At 35.8% G+C, this 19,971-nt stretch overlaps 1 protein-coding gene across 4 annotated transcripts; it reads left to right on the plus strand.

Moving 5' to 3' along the window:
* The first annotated feature begins 3,208 nt into the window (after positions 1-3,208).
* Positions 3,209-19,143, plus strand: tfdp1a (transcription factor Dp-1, a). 4 transcript variants are annotated; one of them, XR_007828463.1, is made up of 13 exons: positions 3,209-3,307; positions 6,828-6,912; positions 6,998-7,064; positions 7,241-7,344; positions 10,298-10,419; positions 11,744-11,909; positions 12,042-12,188; positions 12,261-12,329; positions 12,405-12,556; positions 12,655-12,821; positions 15,320-15,398; positions 16,407-16,572; positions 17,854-17,979. XR_007828463.1 is itself a non-coding variant. In XM_051119587.1 (12 exons), exons 2-12 carry the CDS (start codon positions 6,901-6,903, stop codon positions 17,993-17,995), a joined length of 1,227 nt encoding a protein of 408 aa, XP_050975544.1. In that variant the 5' UTR covers positions 3,209-3,307; positions 6,828-6,900; the 3' UTR covers positions 17,996-19,143. The 4 variants fall into 4 exon arrangements, 3 of the variants coding, with proteins under 3 accessions (XP_050975544.1, XP_050975547.1, XP_050975545.1); XM_051119587.1 differs by lacking the exon at positions 16,407-16,572 and having other exon boundaries at positions 17,854-19,143; XM_051119590.1 differs by lacking the exons at positions 3,209-3,307; positions 16,407-16,572 and adding an exon at positions 4,049-4,649 and having other exon boundaries at positions 17,854-19,143.
* Positions 19,144-19,971: the final 828 nt, after the last annotated feature.

The raw sequence follows: 19,971 nt of genomic DNA on the forward strand, positions 1-19,971 counted from the left end.
GTTTTTTGCACTCTTCTCCATTTGTTATAACTTTGGGCACTCCAGATGTTTTTCTCAGTCCAACCGATTAGTACAGCCCAAAACGTGACAATAATTGACCATTTTCAGCAACAAAAATCAGCAAAACATGCAAGTTTTAATTCGGTTCAGTGGCATTGTTTACTTTCAGTCCTGCCAATATGGCCAATTGATGACGCGCCATGAAAACACTCTATACCTTCAGGTTGTAGCACACATGTTTTTATGCTGTGAAATCTATATAATTTGCATGAGCATGAAAATAACTTTACTGGACTAAAACAGCTTAGGTTTACTTGACTATGCATGCATCTTTTTCGTATCAAGTTATGATTCAACAGGCTTTTGAGGATTTATTTGTACATCTGTCAGTAATAATAAAACTAAGCATTTAAATATCATCTTACTAAGACATACAGGAAGATGTAAAGTGACAACTGATCGACTGAAACTCATCGATTTACACAAGCTACCTGAATTTTATTTTACTTTTAGGCCATATTACAGCAAATTTAGCCCTCTGAATAAATTTTAAAATTCATTTTAATTAATTTTTTAAAAAGTGTAAGCTGATTATACCATATTCTCATCATAGAATATAGGCCGTTAAAGCATTTTTTGCTAATAAAATCATTTGCAAACATATATATAATACGCACAGTGCTGTTAAGCATATGGACATGGTCAAGGCGATCTCCTGAAGTTTAAACTGAGCATTAGAATAGTGAAGAAAGGTGATTTCAGTGTGGTCTGAAAAATGCTCTGGAAAAGAGAAAATATCCAGTCAATGGCAGTTCTGTGGCTGAAAATGCCTTGTTGATGCCAGAGGTCAGAGGAGAATGACCAAACTGGTTTGCGCAAAAGTTGTCTGATGGGTCTCGATTTCTGCTCCAACATTTGAATGGTAAGGTCAGAATGTGGCATAAACAACATGAAAGCATGGATCCATTCTGCCCAGTATCAACGGATCAGGCTGGTGCTGGTAGTGTAATGGTGTGGGGGATATTTTCTTGGCACCCTTAGGGCCCCACAGTGTACTCATATGGTTGCTTTCAATTTGTGCCATGTTACAAAGCTCAAATAATCTCAAACTGGTTTATTGAACATGACAATGAGTTCTGTATACTCAAATGGACTCAGTCCAGTCACCAGATCTCAACAGACGACGGGAGATTCACATCTTGGATGTGCAACCACCAAATCTGCAGCAACTGCGTGATGCTATCATGTCAGTGTGGACCAAAATCTCAGATGAGTATTTCCAGCATCTTGTTCAATCTATGCTATGAAGCACTAAAGCAAAGGCAAAAGGGGTCCAACCTCGTACCAGCAAGGTATACTTAATAAAGTGATTAAACAAATTACCCTGGGGGTAAAAAAAAAAAAGAAACAGTGTAAAATCTTACAGAAATCTGAATTCTGTTTTAATTATTCATGTTATGAAAATACTACTGTCATCCCTCAGTAGCACAATCTGCAGACTGTGCCAGCATAATCTAACACTGGTTATGACCTACTTTAGAGCATGTTCAGCTGACCAGTGCAGTATGGCTAAACCCTTTGAGTAGATAACAGTGTTGGATGTTTAGTGTGAACACCACAAAATGGACTGATTCTAAAACATGTTTCACATATCTGTAATAGCCTACCTATGAAAGGTCTGTACATCATTCATGCATGATATAACTCAAGTTACCTGCTGCTCAAAGTCTTTCAGTAATTCTTGTAATAAATAAACACAGACACAGCTTGTGTTGCAAGAGCAAGACCTTCTCTGGTTTATGTCTTGTGCAGTTATTTGTAAACACAAGCTGTGTTTACAGTCAGGCACATGAACACTGTGTAATTTGATAAAGGGTGTTGCAATGAATGCTGATTTTTTTTTGCTTGGTATTCTGCATGTATTTGTTTTTGAATAGTGTTTTTGTTTAATTACTATACCTAATCATATTTCTTTTATATTCTGTTTTCCAAAAGCTGGAAAATTCATCTTCATAAATGTACAGTATTTAACCCAGATAACTTCTTCAAATATGTCCACCCAGAAACCTGAAAATGATAGTGACATAAAAATGGTGACACCCTTTTTTGAACTTCTCTGCATTTAGTTATCTTTATAAAACATACTGTACAGTGCGTTCTGGATGGGCAGCATGAACACAGATAAACAGGTTCCAGAGCCCAAAACCAAACCTAAAGACATGTAGTTAGACATTTTTATTTATTATTTAGCTGATTCATACTTTCTAAATCTTGACCTCTGTTTGCTTAAAAAAAATAAAATAAAAAATAAAATAAAACAACAACAACAAAAAAAAAAAAAAAACTTTTGCAACTTAAGTATTATTTTGAAAATTTGTCATTAAAACTCTTCTTACTCAACTACATTTGCATATAAAAAAACCTTTTTATTCTATTACAATGTTATGCAGTTCAAAATACATATGTCATCAGGACTTCTATCTTTTCTCAATGATTAAAAAATACAAAAATACAAATAATTGTAACTTTCTTTTTATTTAAACAGGAATTATTTGTTTTTATTTATGTAGTTTATCTCTTCTGTCTCTTCTAAAAACTAAATAAAAAAAATAAGAAAGGTGCTTACTTTTAAATACTTGTACATTTTAAATACAATTAAATGTGAACACTTTTGTTAACTTTCACTCAGATATTTTTGGTGGCTACGTACTTAAGACTTTTAATTGAGTCACATTTTTGACATAGTATCAGTACTTGAACTTAACCTCATTTGTCAGTACATTTTACACTCCTGCCTAAAAATAACTCAAATAAATAGGAGAACATTTATGTAACAGTGCAAAGGGGAAGTGGCATCAATGTACATATATCGTTAGAAAGTGCTTTTAAAGTGTTAATTAAACTTGTAAACACTGATAACAGCTATTATTACAGTCTTAGACTCTGTTGATCAAAATTTATTCGATATTTTATAGACACGAACCTTTTTATTAGTGAGTTTCTCTTTATTATTTACATTTTTCTTACGCACGCTCCGCCCTCAGACGCAGTGGGGTGGGATCCAGTGAAATTAGCCAATGAGAAAAACCTAACACAGGTACTCTAGAGTCCCATCCAACCAGAATTTAGTATAGGCGTGGCTTCCGTGTTACGCTCCCCCGACGTCATGGGCATTACTATCCAATCGGATTTCCCGTGGCGTAGACACCGCCAAGCTCAGTTTTACAGACCCAGAGAGGGAGCAGTTTCTACTGTGTGCGCTCCTATTCATTCAGCACTAGACAGTTGAAGGCGGATGCAACCGACCGTAAGTGAGACCAGGGGGGCTTTGAGTCCACGTAGACGGCTTTGACAGATATTTTCTGTGTTTAGAATTCATTAAAGCATAAAGGAGTTGTCATTTATGCGCGTTTGAAAAATGATAAGGTAATTTGGCATGAAATAACTGCGTTTGCTAGCTGAACCGGCCAGGAGCCTCAGCGTTTTTCTGTATGGAGTTATACATAATGATCGCTAGTCTGTGAACCCTCAGTCCGGATTAATTATCACTTATGTGGAATATTGAAACTGTCTGTCTTCAATAGCTTGTGTTAGCCGACAAGCTAACCCATGTCAAGTGCTTCTGTCAGTGCAGGGCAATGGGGAATGCTCAGTGATCTTTACTCATTCCACTGCACGAAAAAGCACTCGTATACAAAACCAGACGTGTAATAGTATGTAGACCCTAGATTGATTATATCAAAGCTGCTCAGATGACCTCGATTTGAGTGGAAGTTAGCTTCCTAGCTCGCCTGGTCGCTAGCTGAACAGCTTTGCCATATTCGCTCTAAAGCGTCTTTGAAATACTTTTGCAGAATTAAACGGTTGTTGTTGTTAAACTTGCATAACCGTGAGGGGTTTGCTAACTAGATATTAACTAGTTTAGGTCGGCATATGGACCTGTCACTTCAGCTAGCAGGCTATTAAGAAAGCATCACTGCATGATGGCTTTAGCTTCCATGTAAAATGGCTGCCAGGCATTAAACCAAATCCATCCTGCTAGTTATATTAGTTCTGATGAGTTAGTTAACAGTTATGTCATATTTTGAACGATTATTTTCCATTTTTGAAGGACTATCTGTCGTCTGTGGCGAAGCCAGTGAATTGTTACCCTCAAGCAGAATAGTGTTATGACTGTCAGTTCTGTTGATGAATAAAAGAAGTCGTTTCTATATACTGTGCCTAAGATAAATTGTGGAAACTCGTTAAAGAAGATATCAGTCATTTTAAATCTTTTCTGAAATCATACATGAGGAGGATTTCACAGTTGCCATGCGTCTTTTATGTGCATGCTTATAACATCCGCATCCATTTTGGGTTTTATGAACGTGCCCTGATCTTACAATCCAACATCTCCCAAGTGCAAGCTCGTTACAAAAGCGTAATCATTCACTGCACATGGGTTTTATTTTTCATATTATTTGATTTATCTTTGTTTCCTGTTTGAGAGATGGGCTTCAGACCTCCTCTTCCTCTGTCCTCTTGCTAACTGGCTATGCCAACAAAAACAGCACCTAAGAAGGCAAAGGGCTTCAGGACTGTAAGTTCAGAGGAAAGTTTACACACTTCATTTCCAGATGGCCATTTAAGTCCGATCCGTTCGCAAAACGGTACGAGCACGTGCACTATACTCGATCTGGTCGCATTTAAGCAGGGGGGGCACGTTTTGATCACATTTGGAGCAGGGTTTCGGTGCAAAACGTGTTTGAAAGGCAGCTAGCTAACTGGGCTAACACGCTTTATTATAGTACATACTGCTCCGATTGTGCGTTATGTTTGATGCGGGAAATGTAAACGAATTAGACGCATCTTCGTTCTGCTTTATGCGTTTACATGGTTTTTAGAACTTAGGACATTGGCCATGAATATTTCCTACATTTAAGGGCCCATTGCTTTTGCAAAAAAAGTTACTTAAAACGACAGGAACTGTTGCATATGGATGCCTTTCAGAAGATTGCATGCGTTTTTTGAGTGCACGAGTTAAAATTTTAATGTTAACAAGATGGAAAGATTCGTCGAGGTCTTTGTCTGGTAATATAAGCTGCATGAGTGCTGGAAGCAAATCGGCGGGCCTCGTTTTCATCAAGAATGGCTGTGTCTCAAACCCTAGTGAGCTACCTATCTAGACAGCATTGTAAAATAAGCAAACTTGGACCCCATTAAGTGAAATGAGTGAGAAAGAACCCAGCTGTCTTTGTATTCACACTGTCCCTGGGCTTGAAAGTAGGCTCAGATCACATTTTAGTCCACTTTGCCTGTGACAGGGTTTCAGTCCATTTCCCATTGCTGTTGTGCAGAATATCAACTTACGACCAGAATATCAGATGATATTTTTTCAGTGATACAGCATGATTGCAGGTTTACTGAACTGTTGCATAAAAACAACATCATACAAGCAATCAATATTGAGTAATTGAGTTTTAGGCAAAAAAAGTATGATATCAAATATCATCCAATATTCTAATATATTAGGGTCATTCCGTGTCAACTCAACCTATCTCTGGGACTGAACAATGCAGGGCCTTGAAAATGAAGATTCCAAAAGAAAAGTTTAAGAAGAACTATAATCTAAAATCATATTGCGATATCTTATGAGTTACAGGTGCGCAAACTTTGCAAAAAGAATATTTATGGCACTCAGACGGGTATGTTCAACGCAGTTGTTTGGACAGAAGGAAACGAGATACATTTCTAGTTTCAACATTATTTCTTCTTCGGATATTCCTCTTTAAAAGAAAAGAAGCGCCGTATTTTTGCAAAGTGACCCACATTTGGTTCTTGACCATTGAAAATGTGTACAATTTTGATTTACCCCTGGAGCCATATTGAAATTCAAGTATCTCTGGAACTGAACCATGTAGGGTCTTAAAGTAAATGGCAAAAGGAAAGTTTGTGAAGACCCAATATCTAAAAGAGTTTTAAGATATATTTAATACTGAGTTACAGGCATGCAAACTTTGGCGTACAAAATTGTAAAGTGATGTTTCCCCATTTTTGAATGGTCACCAGTGGTGCACAATGTAACAAAGATCGCTAAAGTCAACAAGTTTTACTAACAGACCTACCAATGTCTGTTTACAAGTAACATTAGGATGCTGCTATCTTTCTGAAGTCATTTTTACCCCCTTGTAATTTGGCTCTGAATTTCAGGCGAAAATGGCATTTTGACCTCCCTCTACAAAATAGTAACTCAGTAAATATTCATCCATGCCATTTAATAATTTGGCTTTTATCACTATATTAGCAAAATCAAAAATTTGAGCTGGGGAAGTTTCTAAAATTTGGTTGCTTTGAGACAGAATGACCCATTAGTGTTTTTTTTTTTTGTATGTCTTAGAAAATGTATGCACTGAAACTTGTAATGAATATATATAAATTTGCTGAACCATTGAAGTTTGAACCCACTAAGGGCTAATAATGTTTCCTTGCTGGTTTTCAGACATACAGCCACATTTTTTTGGATCATTTACTGTGAACAGTTTGGATGAATGCTGATCCTGTCTTGCTCGTAGAGGGTTTTGGCATGAAGGCAAACCTGAAGCCTATCATAGAGAGCAGCCATGTCTGTCTAAACGTCTGATCATAGATAAAAAAAAAAAAACACCTGAAACTGCAAGATACTTGTTTGAAAGGCCATTGATCATTACATCTTTCTGGCAGTTGTGCAAATGAAAACTTTCCTCGTTAGTCACTTTTCCTATGAGAAACAAAGATTTGTGTAGTAACCTTGGTTACAGTCTTCAAGTGTCCTCAGCTTTTGTGCCAAACCAGTTTCATTTCTGTTGCAGAGACATTTTGTTGTGGAAATTTGGCTCAGGTTTTTCAGCTAGACCAAGCATCTATTCCTCAGCCCCAGGGATCATGGCCAAAGATGTGAGTATTCTCTAGGTCTGTTAGATGTAATCGACTGAAAATAGAGTGTAAGTCAATGAGTTGATGGTCATCTTGTTCTCCACAGGCTGGTCTGATTGAGGCCAATGGGGAGCTGAAGGTTTTCATTGATCAGAACTTGAGCCCTGGCAAAGGTAAGAGGAGCATTAGGAGTTTCTGAAGATAATGGTGCACTGCATAAACAGCTGAGTTTTTTTAAAGATAATCAAGGATGTTAGATCTTACAGTAATGCTTTACAAAAGCCCAAGCACCTGCTTGACCTTACATAGCACTGCATTAAGATGTCCTCTGTGAATACTGCCCCTGCAGGTGTGCTGTCTTTAGTAACAGTGCATCCACAGTCAGTGGCAGTTGGAAAACAGCTGTTGCCAAAAACACTGGGCCCTTCCAACGTGAACATCGCACCACACATGGTAAGTTTTGAATGGAGTTTGATTGCATCTATACTGACACGTATAGATCACATAAGCGCAATTCCAGTTTGTTTTTCAGGTTTAACCTCCTTTGTCTACATGCTGATTAACAGCCAGTGCTCGAATTGAAAATGTTCAGGCATCGTATACAATTTCTGATTTTATCAGTACCTAGGGATAGTTCACCCAAAAAATGAAAATCGTCATTAATTACTCACCCTTATGTTGTTCCAAACCCGTATGGCCTTTGTTCCTCTTCGTAACACAAATTAGGATATTTTTGAAGAAATCAGAGAGCTTTCTGACTCTGCATTGACAGCAATGCAACTGACACATTCAAGGCCCAGAAAGGTAGTAAGGACTTTGTTAAAGTAGTACATGTGAAGTCATTCAACCTTAATTTCATAAAACTACAAGAATACTTTTAGTGCACAAAGCAAACAAAAATGACTTTGACAATGACAATTTCTTTTTATAATGTTGTTGAAGAAAGTCTTTTATGATCACCAAGGCTGAATTTATTTGATTAAAAAAAAACACCACCACCAGTAATATTGTGAAATATTACTGCAATTTAAAATAACTTTTCTAGTTTATTATATTTTAAGATATGTGACCCTGGAACACAACTCTGGTCATAAGTAGCAAGGATATATTTGTAGCAAAAGCAAAAAATGCATTGTGTGGGACAAAATTATCGTATTATATATTTTTCTTTTATGCCAAGAATATTAGGATATTAACTACAGATCATGTTCCATGAAGACATTTTGCAGATTTCCTACTGTAAAAATATCAAAACTTAATTTTTGATTCGTAATATGAATTGCTAAGAACTTAATTTAGACAACTTTAAAGTTGTTTTTTTTTTTTTTTTTTTAATGCTCTCAGATTTTAAATTTTCGAATAGTAGTATCTCAGAAAATATTGTCCTATCCTAACAAACCATACCTCAATGGAAAGCTTATTTATTTAGTTTACAGATAATATAGAATAAAACCTTATGACTGTTTTTGTGTTCCAAGGTCACGTATAATTTATTCCTGTGATGACAAAGCTGATTTTTTTTTTTTTTTTTTTTTAGCAGCCATGATTTAATGCTGCATTCACGCCGTGCCATAATTCCAAGATGAAAACACGTGACATTCTTCTCTATCTGAATTATGAGTTTCTACGGCAACACTTACAGCTTGTAAACTCTGAATGTTTTTAGAATTACGACTTAAACCAGGTACAGATGTACCACGTGACCGCCGTCAGGTTCGTTTTGGCGCTACTTAGTCCGACAACATGGAAAGCTATTAGTAAAATGTCACATGTTGTCATCTCGGAATTACGGTAATTACGACATGGCGTGAAGGCAGCATCAGTCCTCAGTGTCACATGATCCTTCAGGACTCATTCTAATATGCTGATTTGGTGCTCAAGAAACATTTCTCTTTATTTTCATTGTTGCAATGAGGTGGGCTGCTTAATATATATATATATTTTTTAAATTCTTTAATGAATAGAAAGTTCAAAAGCACAGTATTTATTTGAAATACTTCTGTAACATTATAAATGTATTTACTGTCATTTTTGATGTACCTGTGCTTAATTTACTGACCCCAGCGTTTTGAACAATAGTGAATATCATACATTTGAAAATGAAAATGCTGCTTCTGGGGTGTAAGAATCAATGAATCTGTGTTTTTTGGATGCAGGATTCTTTTGTAACATCAAAATACTCATAAATCCAAGGCACTTGAATAGTGTGAAGAAACAAACAAAAAAAAAAAAATATATATATTATATATATATATATATATATATATATATATATATATATATATATATATATATTTTATATTTATTCACATGGCTTTAAAGTTTTAAAAACACCTTTGTGCACTGACGCATTGCGGCTATTAGTGTATATCTTTAAGGTTTTGAAAAGCGTAGGCTATTATATAGCAGTACATATTTTTCACTAAACAGTTTCTTTGCAGAATGGCCTTTTTACTCCTGTAGTATTTTTTTATTTTTTTTTTGATCCATTTTAAATGCATTTTAACTGTTTCTTGCATAATGATGAACAAATGTAAGATCATCATTTAGGAAACAAAAGAACTGAAGTTTTAGCAAAATAAGGAAAGTCACATTTTTGTCAACTGGCACGAAACTCTTACTTTGTGCTTGGGCCATCAGGCCTTTTAGCCCTGCAAGTGACATTTGTTTATGACAACTAAAAGTAGCCAGGCATCAATATGGGAAGAGCTTATGGAAACTGGAAATAATTTTGCCTCTGCTCTTGTATTGTTTTACACATAGCTAGAGTCATGATGTTAAACAAACACCATCTCCTGAATGAAGAAAGGGAATGATTTGAATTCTGATCTAGCAGTTCAGAGTGAAACAGATTTCCAAGAATGGTTATGTTTAGTTTAAAGTTTTATTAATCCACATGGAGCAATTCAGAGTAATCACTGAACGAGTGAGGTACAGTACATCTTTCTCAGGGATAGGAACCAGCTTTAATATATCTGAGGGATGCAGCTTTTAATTGCTGAAGAGAGAGTCAGGGTTTGTTGGACACTGAAGCAGTCTTCCCTAACAACTAAAAAATAAAATGAACTAATTTAGAAAAGAGGGATTTTTGGCTCATTTAATTGACGCTTGCTGTTTAGCCACCTGCATATTCACAGCTGCTGTTGTTAATTCCTTGCCATATGTCAGAGAATTGGAACCAAGTCCTATATGTAACCAGCATAGAAAACAAACATGTTAGCTTGCATTTGTCCCAGTTGAATAAATGCTCACCTTCCTTAACATCAAACTGTTAATTACTCTCTTAGTGTAGATTTCATCATAGTAACGGTTTATAATCAAGAGATATACTTTGGAAACAAGCATTGTTTACTCTTTTTATTACATTTGCTGTATTGTCTCTTAAACCTGATTGTCTTTCTCACAGGTCATTAGCACACCTCAGAGGCCCAGTGGCTCCAATGTAATCCTAATGAACAGCCCACACACACCCAGCTCTCAGTTTATCACCCAGAGTCAACCGTCGGAAGCCTCTCCGTGGTCCTCGGGGTAAGTCTGTCCTCAGTGGGCTGCTTCATAACATGTAATGACATTTCTCTTTCAGAAATAGATTCAGTGGAACCAGGTGCTTTTCTGTTCTTGAATGCTTTGGATTTTTCTCTTCACAGTGGAGAGAAGATTTTTGAAGATTAGATTACATTTTTCATGTTTTTTTTTTTTTTTTTTTTTTAAAGAAGCCTTTTCTGCTCACTGAGCCTGCATTTATTTGATCCAAAGTACAACAAAAACTGTAAAAATGTGAAATATTTTTACTATTTGAAAATGGTTTAAAATGTAATTTATTTCTGTGATTTCAACATGGAATTTTTAGTATCTTTACTCCAGTCTTCAGTATCGTATGATCCTTCAGAAGTCTAATTCTAATTCAGAATTCTAATATTCTGATTTGGTTCTCAAAAATGTTTCTTAGAAATCTTTTGTAACATTATAAATGTCTTTATCATCACTTTTGATCAATTTAAAGCATCCTTGCTAAATAAAAGTATTAATTTCTATAATTTCTTTCCCAAAACAAAAATCATACCGACTCAAAGCTTTTGAATGGTATAATGTCACATTTTTGTTTTGTTTTTTCAGATAAATGCTAATCCTTGAATCTTTCTATTCATCAAAGAATCCTGAAAAATTTACTCAACTGTTTAAATATTGATGATAATAATAATAAAACTTTTTCTTCGATCACAGGAATAAATTATATTTTAAAATATATTTAAATAGAAATTAGGTATTTTAAATAGTAGAAATATTTCACATTATTACTGCTTTTGCTGTATTTTGGATCAAATAAATGCAGGCTTGGTGAGCAGAAGAAACATTAAAAATCTTCCTGTTTAAAAACTTTTGTCTAGTAGTGTAAATAAAAATATTATATTTACATGGGACAAATCAGTAGTACAAATATTATAAGGAGTGTAAAATTGAATGAATAAATTTTTGTTGTTATTTTTACTGTTATTATTTGGCTACAGTCAGAATATGAAAGAATAAGATGAGAATAATTCATGATTTTATGGATGGGAACTTTTTTGGGAATTATTATTTTATGTAATTATTCACTGACTTATTATAATTTTTTGGCTTCGGTATTTTAACTTCAAAATCATATAGAAAAGTATTACATGAAATTTGCATTGGTGGACACTAATTTTGTTTTCTTCCAAGAAGTACCATGGTGCCTCTACATAATTTTTTTTTTTTTTTTTTTTTAAGGAAAGCAGCAGCAAAACATTTCTTTCTGCCTTCTTTTTTTCCGGCATCTGTCATAATGTTAAATATCGTGCCATAATTTGGTTTTTGTTCTCTTTTTCCTCAGAAAGAGGGGTAAGAAGGGGGAGAAGAATGGAAAGGGCCTCAGGCATTTCTCAATGAAGGTTTGCGAAAAGGTCCAGCGGAAGGGTGTCACGACCTACAACGAGGTTGCCGATGAGCTTGTGGCTGAGTTCAGCTCTGGTGATAATCATATCTCCCCTAATGATGCGGTAAGCCTCTTCCTGTGGCTACGCATTGATCCAGAGCTTTGTTTGTTGAGTGCAGAAGAAGTACAGCTCTTTAAACTGATTAAAGAGTAGTGAATGAATAGTGCTTCATTTTCTGTGTTTGTCCCTTTTCAGCATGTATACGACCAGAAGAACATTCGGCGGCGTGTATACGATGCACTCAATGTGCTGATGGCCATGAACATCATCTCCAAAGAGAAAAAAGAGATCAAATGGATTGGCCTGCCCACAAACTCTGCTCAGGAGTGCCAGAACCTGGAGGTGGGCGTGCTAATCCTTCATTTCAGTATCGTTTTTGAGGGCGTATAGTCTGATTCTGATTCTGTTTTTAAGGTGGAGAGGCAAAGACGTTTGGAGAGAATCAAACAAAAACAGTCACAACTTCAAGAACTCATCTTACAGGTCAGAAGTTGCTCTTTTGTCTTGAATTATTTTGATGATGAGCTTGTTTTGAAAATGAATGTGTTTCAATTGCAGCAAATTGCCTTCAAGAACCTTGTACAGAGAAACCGCCAGAGAGAACAACAGACGAAAAGGCCCCCACCTGCCAACTCGGTCATTCACTTGCCATTTATCATCGTAAACACCAGCAAGAAAACAGTCATTGACTGCAGCATCTCCAATGACAAGTATGATATCAAAAGCCAAACCATTTAGACTGTTATTGGCATGACCCGAACATCAGAGATCCTTATTCACATGCTTTTTTTTTTTCATTTGACATCAGGTTTGAGTACCTCTTCAACTTCGATAGCATGTTCGAGATTCATGACGACATTGAGGTGTTGAAGCGCATGGGCATGGCTTGTGGTCTCGAGGTGGGCAAGTGCTCTGCTGAGGACCTGAAAACTGCCAGAAGCTTAGTGCCCAAAGCACTGGAGCCCTACGTCACAGGTTAGTACCACTTGGGTCACCACATTGGTGTATATATACAGTAGTCAACATTTTAAGTGGTCAAAACCTTTCATCAAAGTTGTTCTAAAACCAAAACAATACGCGTTTTTGTCTTAGGACAACTTTTAACTTTTTTGATCCACTTCAGATGTTGACTGCTGTGTATATATGTATGTATATATATATATGTGTGTGTGTGTGTGTGTGTGTGTGTGTGTGTGTGTGTGTGTGTGTGTGTGTGTGTGTGTGTATATATATATATATATATATATATATATATATATATATATATATATATATATATATATATATACACACACACACACACACACATATATATATATATATATATATATATATATATATATATATATATATATATATATATATATATATATATATATATATATAGATATAGATATAGATATATATATATATATATATATATATATATATATATATATATATACACACACATACATACATACATTAGGGCTGGCAAATGATACAAAATAAAAGTTTGAGTGTGCCTAATATATGTGTGTGTGTACTGTGTGTAATTATTATGTATATATAAATACAAGCACATTCATGTATCTATTTAAGGAATATTTACAAGTATATGCATTTATTATATAATTATATTATATAATTATATAATATTTTGTACATAAATAACATATTTTTCTTAAATATATACATTAATTTGTGTATTTATATATACATAATTAAACACAGTACACACACATATATTAGGCAAACTCAAACTTTTATTTTATATCACAATTAATTGTTTGCCAGCCCTAATACACATGCATACAATACAGTGCACAGCATAAATGAGTACACGCCCTCTGAATAAATATAAAAGATGTATTTCCTTAATGATCATTAATATAATTAATGGAAAGATGGCAAAATGTAGATGTATTAAACATATACTTAATAAAAACAGCAAACTATATGCCAATATTTTCTGTAAAATAATTAAATTAGCCAATTTTCTTTAAATAAAGGATTGTAGAAATGAGTACACCCTAGATATAATTCAGCAAATGTATAATATTCTAGTACTTAATATGTCCTCCAGAACTTCAGGTATACTGCTCTGACCCTTCTTGGCACTGAGTGTACAAGTTCATGACAAATTTTCCCATCTGTCCTGTTTAACTCCTGGAGGACGACCTCCTTAAATGCCCTGGTCTTTAATGGGGAGTTTTGCTCAGTTCGTCTCTACAGAATCCCCCACAGCTGCTCAAAAGTGTTAAGATTGAGTGAAATACATGTCCACTGAAGAATTTTCACCTTGGGAGAATAAATATCTTCATTGCCATGCTGAAAAAATGCCCAATAATGCAGGGAATGAGGGGAGGGTAGCCTCTTCAGTTTCAGTTTTTTGTATTACATCACACAATGGTCTGTGAATTCATTACAGCATTGATAAAGCACAACTCCCTCACACCTTGAGCACTCATACATCCCAGTATAAGAGCTTTACTAGCACTGAACGTCACTCTGAGTACCAGACACTTCTCACTGTGCTCCTCCTCTAGCAACGCCAGAACATTTTGGATGCTTTTGGATCCGAAAGGATTGACTTGGTCTCTTAAGACCAGAATATGGATTCCCAGAAGTCTATATTTTGCAAATATGGGCCTTGGAAGAGGTTAAATGAGTTTATTGTGCTTTGGCTACAGTAGGTAATTCTAGTGGTGACAACAACTATGCATGTCACTTCTGCAGGCTGTGTCATACTCTGTGAGATAAAGTGTCACTCTTTTCTTAGCTTTTGCCAGTTCTGAGACACTTGCATGGTATTTCTCCAGCTCTTTCTGTAGCAAAATTCACTTATCATTAAATGAAAACTTAAAGCGAAGACCTGATTATTTCAGGAGCCTTGTCACAAGTCCATTGTTTTTGAAGGTCGGTGCTACTTCTGCTATATTTTCACACTTAAAACAATAATTTGGTATTCCTCTTGTACCACTGTCTTCTTTTATGCTAAGAAATAAGTCACCTGGCAGTTCTCTCACAAGTGGTTTCATCGTTGACAGCGTTAAGTCTGTGTATGTTTCAGTAAGCTATAAAACGCCTTTAACTGTCAGGAAATTACTTTTCTTTAAAAGTTTTGGTCCAGTATTCTTACCTGTTGATCAAAAATAACTTTAAACCTAGAATTTTCTTTTTTTAGTTTTATTTAGTAACTTTCAAGAGGGTATATTCATTTTTGCAACAACATTTTATCACTTTGATAAGAGAATTTTATTTTGCTACGTAATTTTGACATTCTTCCTTGGTAATTGATCAAGCAGGCTTGTTGGAACATTATATCTCCAAAGAACCCTAATATTTCTTGCAAGTAAAGAGCAATTGCTCGTTTTGTTAGGTTTTAGAGGGGGTGTACTCATTTATGCTGTGCATTGTGTATATATATGAAGTTTTGTGATGTTTTGTAAAGATCAAATGTTTAATTTGATGGTTATTATTTTTGTGTGCAGAAATGGCACAGGGGCCTATCAGTAATGTCTACATGACAGGGGCTTCTTCTGCTAACGGAGGCCGCTATCATGTTGGGAGGTGAGTTTCTTTTGCACCTTTTAGTTGTTCATTAATTAAACGAACGGAGCTGAACACAGGAGTAGCTATTGAATGAGTTTACACTATGAGAGTTCTCAGTTATACACTACTGTTAAAAAATGTGGTGCATTTAATCAATCAAAAGTGACAGTGAAGATGGTGAAGAATTTATATTTTGAATAAAAATGCGTTGTGGTGCTGCTGTGAACATGCATCGAAGACTGGCACGGAAGAGAAGAAATTGTTGAACCACTGATATCATATGGACTATTTTAACAACGTCCTTACTACCTTTTTCGGCCTTGAACGTGGTAGTTGTGTTGCTGTCTATGCAGGTTCAGAAAGCTCTCGGATTTCGTCAGAAATATTTTTATTTGTGTTCCAAAGATGAACAAAGATCTTACAGGTTTGGAGCGACATGAAGGTGAATAAATAATGACAGAATTTTCATTTTTGGGTAAACTTTAACCTGGGCTGTTTTGACATTTCCCATTAGTAACTTTCCTTCAAAGCAAGCTGAGTTGAATTATATTATGATTTTTGTAGATGATAAATAGATTATGATAAATGTAGTTCTGATATTGATTTTTACTTTGGTCTGGTTGTTTAACAGTAAGTGGAACCTTAGTGATACAATACCACTTTTTGAGCCTTATAATTGAGCCTCAGGCATTTATGTTTAAGAAATACTTCAGCCAAATTTAAAAATGTTTCATGTTGTTTCAAAACTGGAATGATTTTGTTCCCAAAAGATGATATGCAGAATATTCATGCTGCTCTGTTTTCATTAAAACACTAGTGAATTGAGATAGACTCTGGCTATGTTCACACTACAAGCCTTAGTGCTCTATTTTTTTGTATAGCTGTTCACATTTTTGCTTTAAATCAGAATTCCAGTGTGAACAGATCATGCTTCTGAACTGACATGTATGCGCAAAACAGCAATACGAACAGGGTTGCCAGGTTTTATAAACTAAAACTAAATCTGCCTTGTTTTCTCAAAACTAGCCCAATCACATCCCAATATTGCATTAGTGGGGTCATTTAAACCCACAGAGTTGAAAAACAACCCATGGCAGCAGCGAAAAAGTATCCCAATTCTGTGGGAAAACTGTGGATTTGGCAACACTTGCACACTGCACCATCATACGGAAGTAAACACGGAGGACATAAAGTAAGCGATTATGTGTTTATTTATTGTGTGATCTGCTGCAGAAGCCAGCAAAATCAGTTGCAGGCAATATGAAAATTAAAGACAAGGATTTGACAAAAGAGAGAGATTTTTTTTTTTTAATTTTTTTTAAACTTATGATTTTGCTTGTATATAGAGTTGTGACTGTAATAAGAGTTCAGAGATATCACTGTGCTTCCACTGACTACCTTTTGCAACTGTGTTGATAACTTTGGGTATGTAAAGTTTAGGGATGTAACAATATCAAAATCTTACGATGCGGTAATATTAAGTCCACTTTTAAGCTTTTATTTTGATGGAAAACTTATTTTTAAGGAAAACTCTAGCTTCAGTGAAAAAAGGCTTACAAAAACACATCTCACTACAAATTTTGTGAAATCATCTGCTGCGAAAATAAAGCATAACTGGTGGCCGTTGCATTCCCAAGAGCATGCTAAACTCACAGTACATGCAATAAACAAGTTCACTGCATTCATTCACTGTGAACGGAGATCTTCTGAGGCATGGAAAACATAGGATCACGAGTTGATCTCCTACATGAAGTTAGCTCTTTGCTTTAAAACATGCAGCGTAAACTAAAGTTTGCTTTTGGTTATAGTTCATTTGACTTGTAGTCCCTTTAAGAATTTTTAAATATATTTTAAAAACTACACTTTTTGTCTGGACGACGTATCGTTTGATATCGTCATGTGGCCATGATAATATCGAGACAGTTTTGCTATCACAATATCACGATATTGAAAGATATTACATCTTTACTAAAATCTTTAAAGTGACTCCCGTAAGTGCAACTTTGTGCATTGATCTAGAGTAACATAAAAGTCGCAGGACATTTCAGACTGCGGCCACATTGCAAAACATCTGACTTGTATTGCATTTAGTACCGCATATGGAAGTGGCACAAATCGGAATTGAAAAGATCAGATTTTGTGCTGTTCACACTGTCATGACAAAAACAGATCTGTCACATGTGAGCACATTTGGGCCACATTTACAGTGTGAACATAGCCTTTGCTTCTCCAAAAATGTACCATAAAAGTAGTCCATAATACTTATGAAGCCATGTAATAACTCTGTGTGAGGTGGAGGGGAAGAATTTAATTGAATAACTTACTTGAAATACAGTAAGCATACCCTTTGGGCTAATAACAAAGGAAGTAAGTCATACTTTCTTTTGGAATGACAGGTAAATTTAAAAAAAAAAAAAAAAAGAATGTTCTGTCTCGTATTTCAGTGTGTTTCACTTTCCTGTTTCTCTGACAGTGACGGTGGGGCAGACGGCACGATGGCCTCTAGTTCAAACGACTCCCACTACAGCGGCTCTCGAGTGGAGACTCCCGTCTCTTACATGGGCGAGGACGATGACGACGATGACGAATTTGATGAAAATGACGACGAGGACTAAGCCCGGTCCCCGTTCAACCTGTCCATCGTGCACAAGTTCTTCCAGCTGCCATGTCTGAGGATTGATCAACCACATCGTTCTTTTTCCTCTTCTGCAACTCACCGTTTCTTTCACTCTCTGTCTGAGAAGGGCATTGAAGAACACGGGCTTTAATAGGATGAGTTGTTTTCATCCTCGTCTTTCTGAGCTCAGGACAAGCCACATCGTCACAGGCTGTGTGCTTTGCCTGCTGGGAATTATAGTTTTCAGCAAAGGACTTTGCTGAAGTTTAGAGGTGTCACTTTGTTTCCTGTCGCAGCGTTCCTTCTGGATGTTATCCGCTCTGATCTGCGTGACCCTCTGAAACCATCCCTTGCGAGCTGTTGGAAATGTTGTGTGATATCTGTGTGAAGTAGTTCTCTTTTGTTTTTGAATGATCTTTTTCTTTTTTTTTTTGTTTGTTTGTTTGTTTGTTTGTTTTTGAACTTGCTGGCTTGATTTGCATTCTGATGATTCGGAGACTAATGAATCGAAGAACCTACAAAGCCGGCTGCTATTTTTTGCCCCATGGGGGGCAGGTCTTTGGATGTGTGGACTCTTTTCGTATGCTGACCTGATGATTTCTTGCAGGCTTTTTTTGTAGAATCTCCTCCCGTGTGTGTTCGGCTCCTTGGCGTTCTGCAGAGCGCTGCTTTTTTGGAGGACTCTGAGAAGTCAGTCTTGTTTTTTTTTTTTTTCCTGTTCTCTTTTGGTTTCAGAGTTTTCATAGGCCAACCTGTCCTAGAGACACCCGAGGACATCGGAGAAACTTCAGTACCTTAAAGCAGTTATCGGAATATAAAAATGCTTTGTTTCTTAACCACATGATATCAAGATTCGTTTCTAGTGTCCTCTCTCTGCGTCAGTAATACCTTGAAGCGTGTAAGATTATTGTTGTGTATTAAAAAGATATGGGCTTTAGGTCTCTCTCAGCTTCCCTTTGAAAATTTCCTTTAAAAAAAAAACAAAAAAAAAAACTGAATCCTTGTACTGACTCCTCAAAGTAACTTTTCTGTAATCTAATATAAGTTTCAAATTTAAATATAAAGAATGTTTTAAGAATTCAAACTCATTGTGTTTATTTGCGACACTAATGTAATACTACTAATTTCAATAAACTTTATTTTATATATGTGCCTAGTGTGACTAGATTTGCATTCAGGAAGTTGACATGCTATAATGTGTCTAATTCTTTCACAATAGTATTTGAGAGACTGTTTCTATCTCTTTTTAATTAAGAATATTTGTACTTTTAGGATTCATTGCCACACCACAGTCATTGAAATTAACTTAAAGAGGACATTGGATACCAATTTTCCATAGGTTAGGATCTTCATGAAATGTCTGCAACATACTGTGGTTAAAATTCCTCAACGGTTGAGTAATAACAGTTTTTACAGATCTGTTCACAGTGACCCGTTTTGGTGCATGTCTCTTTAAATGATAATAAGCTACTGCTCACCCCGCCCCTCCCTTCCATGGAAGAGGAAAGGCGATTTGCAAGTAATCATATATAGTAAAAATATAAAGACTTCTTGAGGTAAGGATCCTCAAGTTTTACCTCTTTAGTGAAACCTGCCTTGAATCTTGAATTGTCCCTCGGAGTAAAATGATTTGTGCAGACATAAATGAATTTAGGTGTATTCAGTGATCCATTGATGTTGGGAGAAAATGAAGACTCACGTTCACTATTACATCTACAAAACACCTGCATTGCTTAAGAGACATTATTGTTACAGCTGCTCAAGTACGGAGAAAATTGCAGGCAGTGTACAACTGGCCGAGGGCGGAAATATGCTGATACGGGACGGTCTGTCAGCAGCTGTGGGCGGGGCTTGAGCAATATGATGTCATATTGCCCTAAAATCAAAACTGCTTGATAATTGAGATTATTGTTGGGTGGTTGTGTCCACACACTGCTAAGACATATTTATATACAAACATCATGTAAAAATGTA

This window comes from Labeo rohita, chromosome 9 (genome assembly GCF_022985175.1).
Source record: "Labeo rohita strain BAU-BD-2019 chromosome 9, IGBB_LRoh.1.0, whole genome shotgun sequence".
NCBI lineage: Eukaryota > Metazoa > Chordata > Actinopteri > Cypriniformes > Cyprinidae > Labeo > Labeo rohita.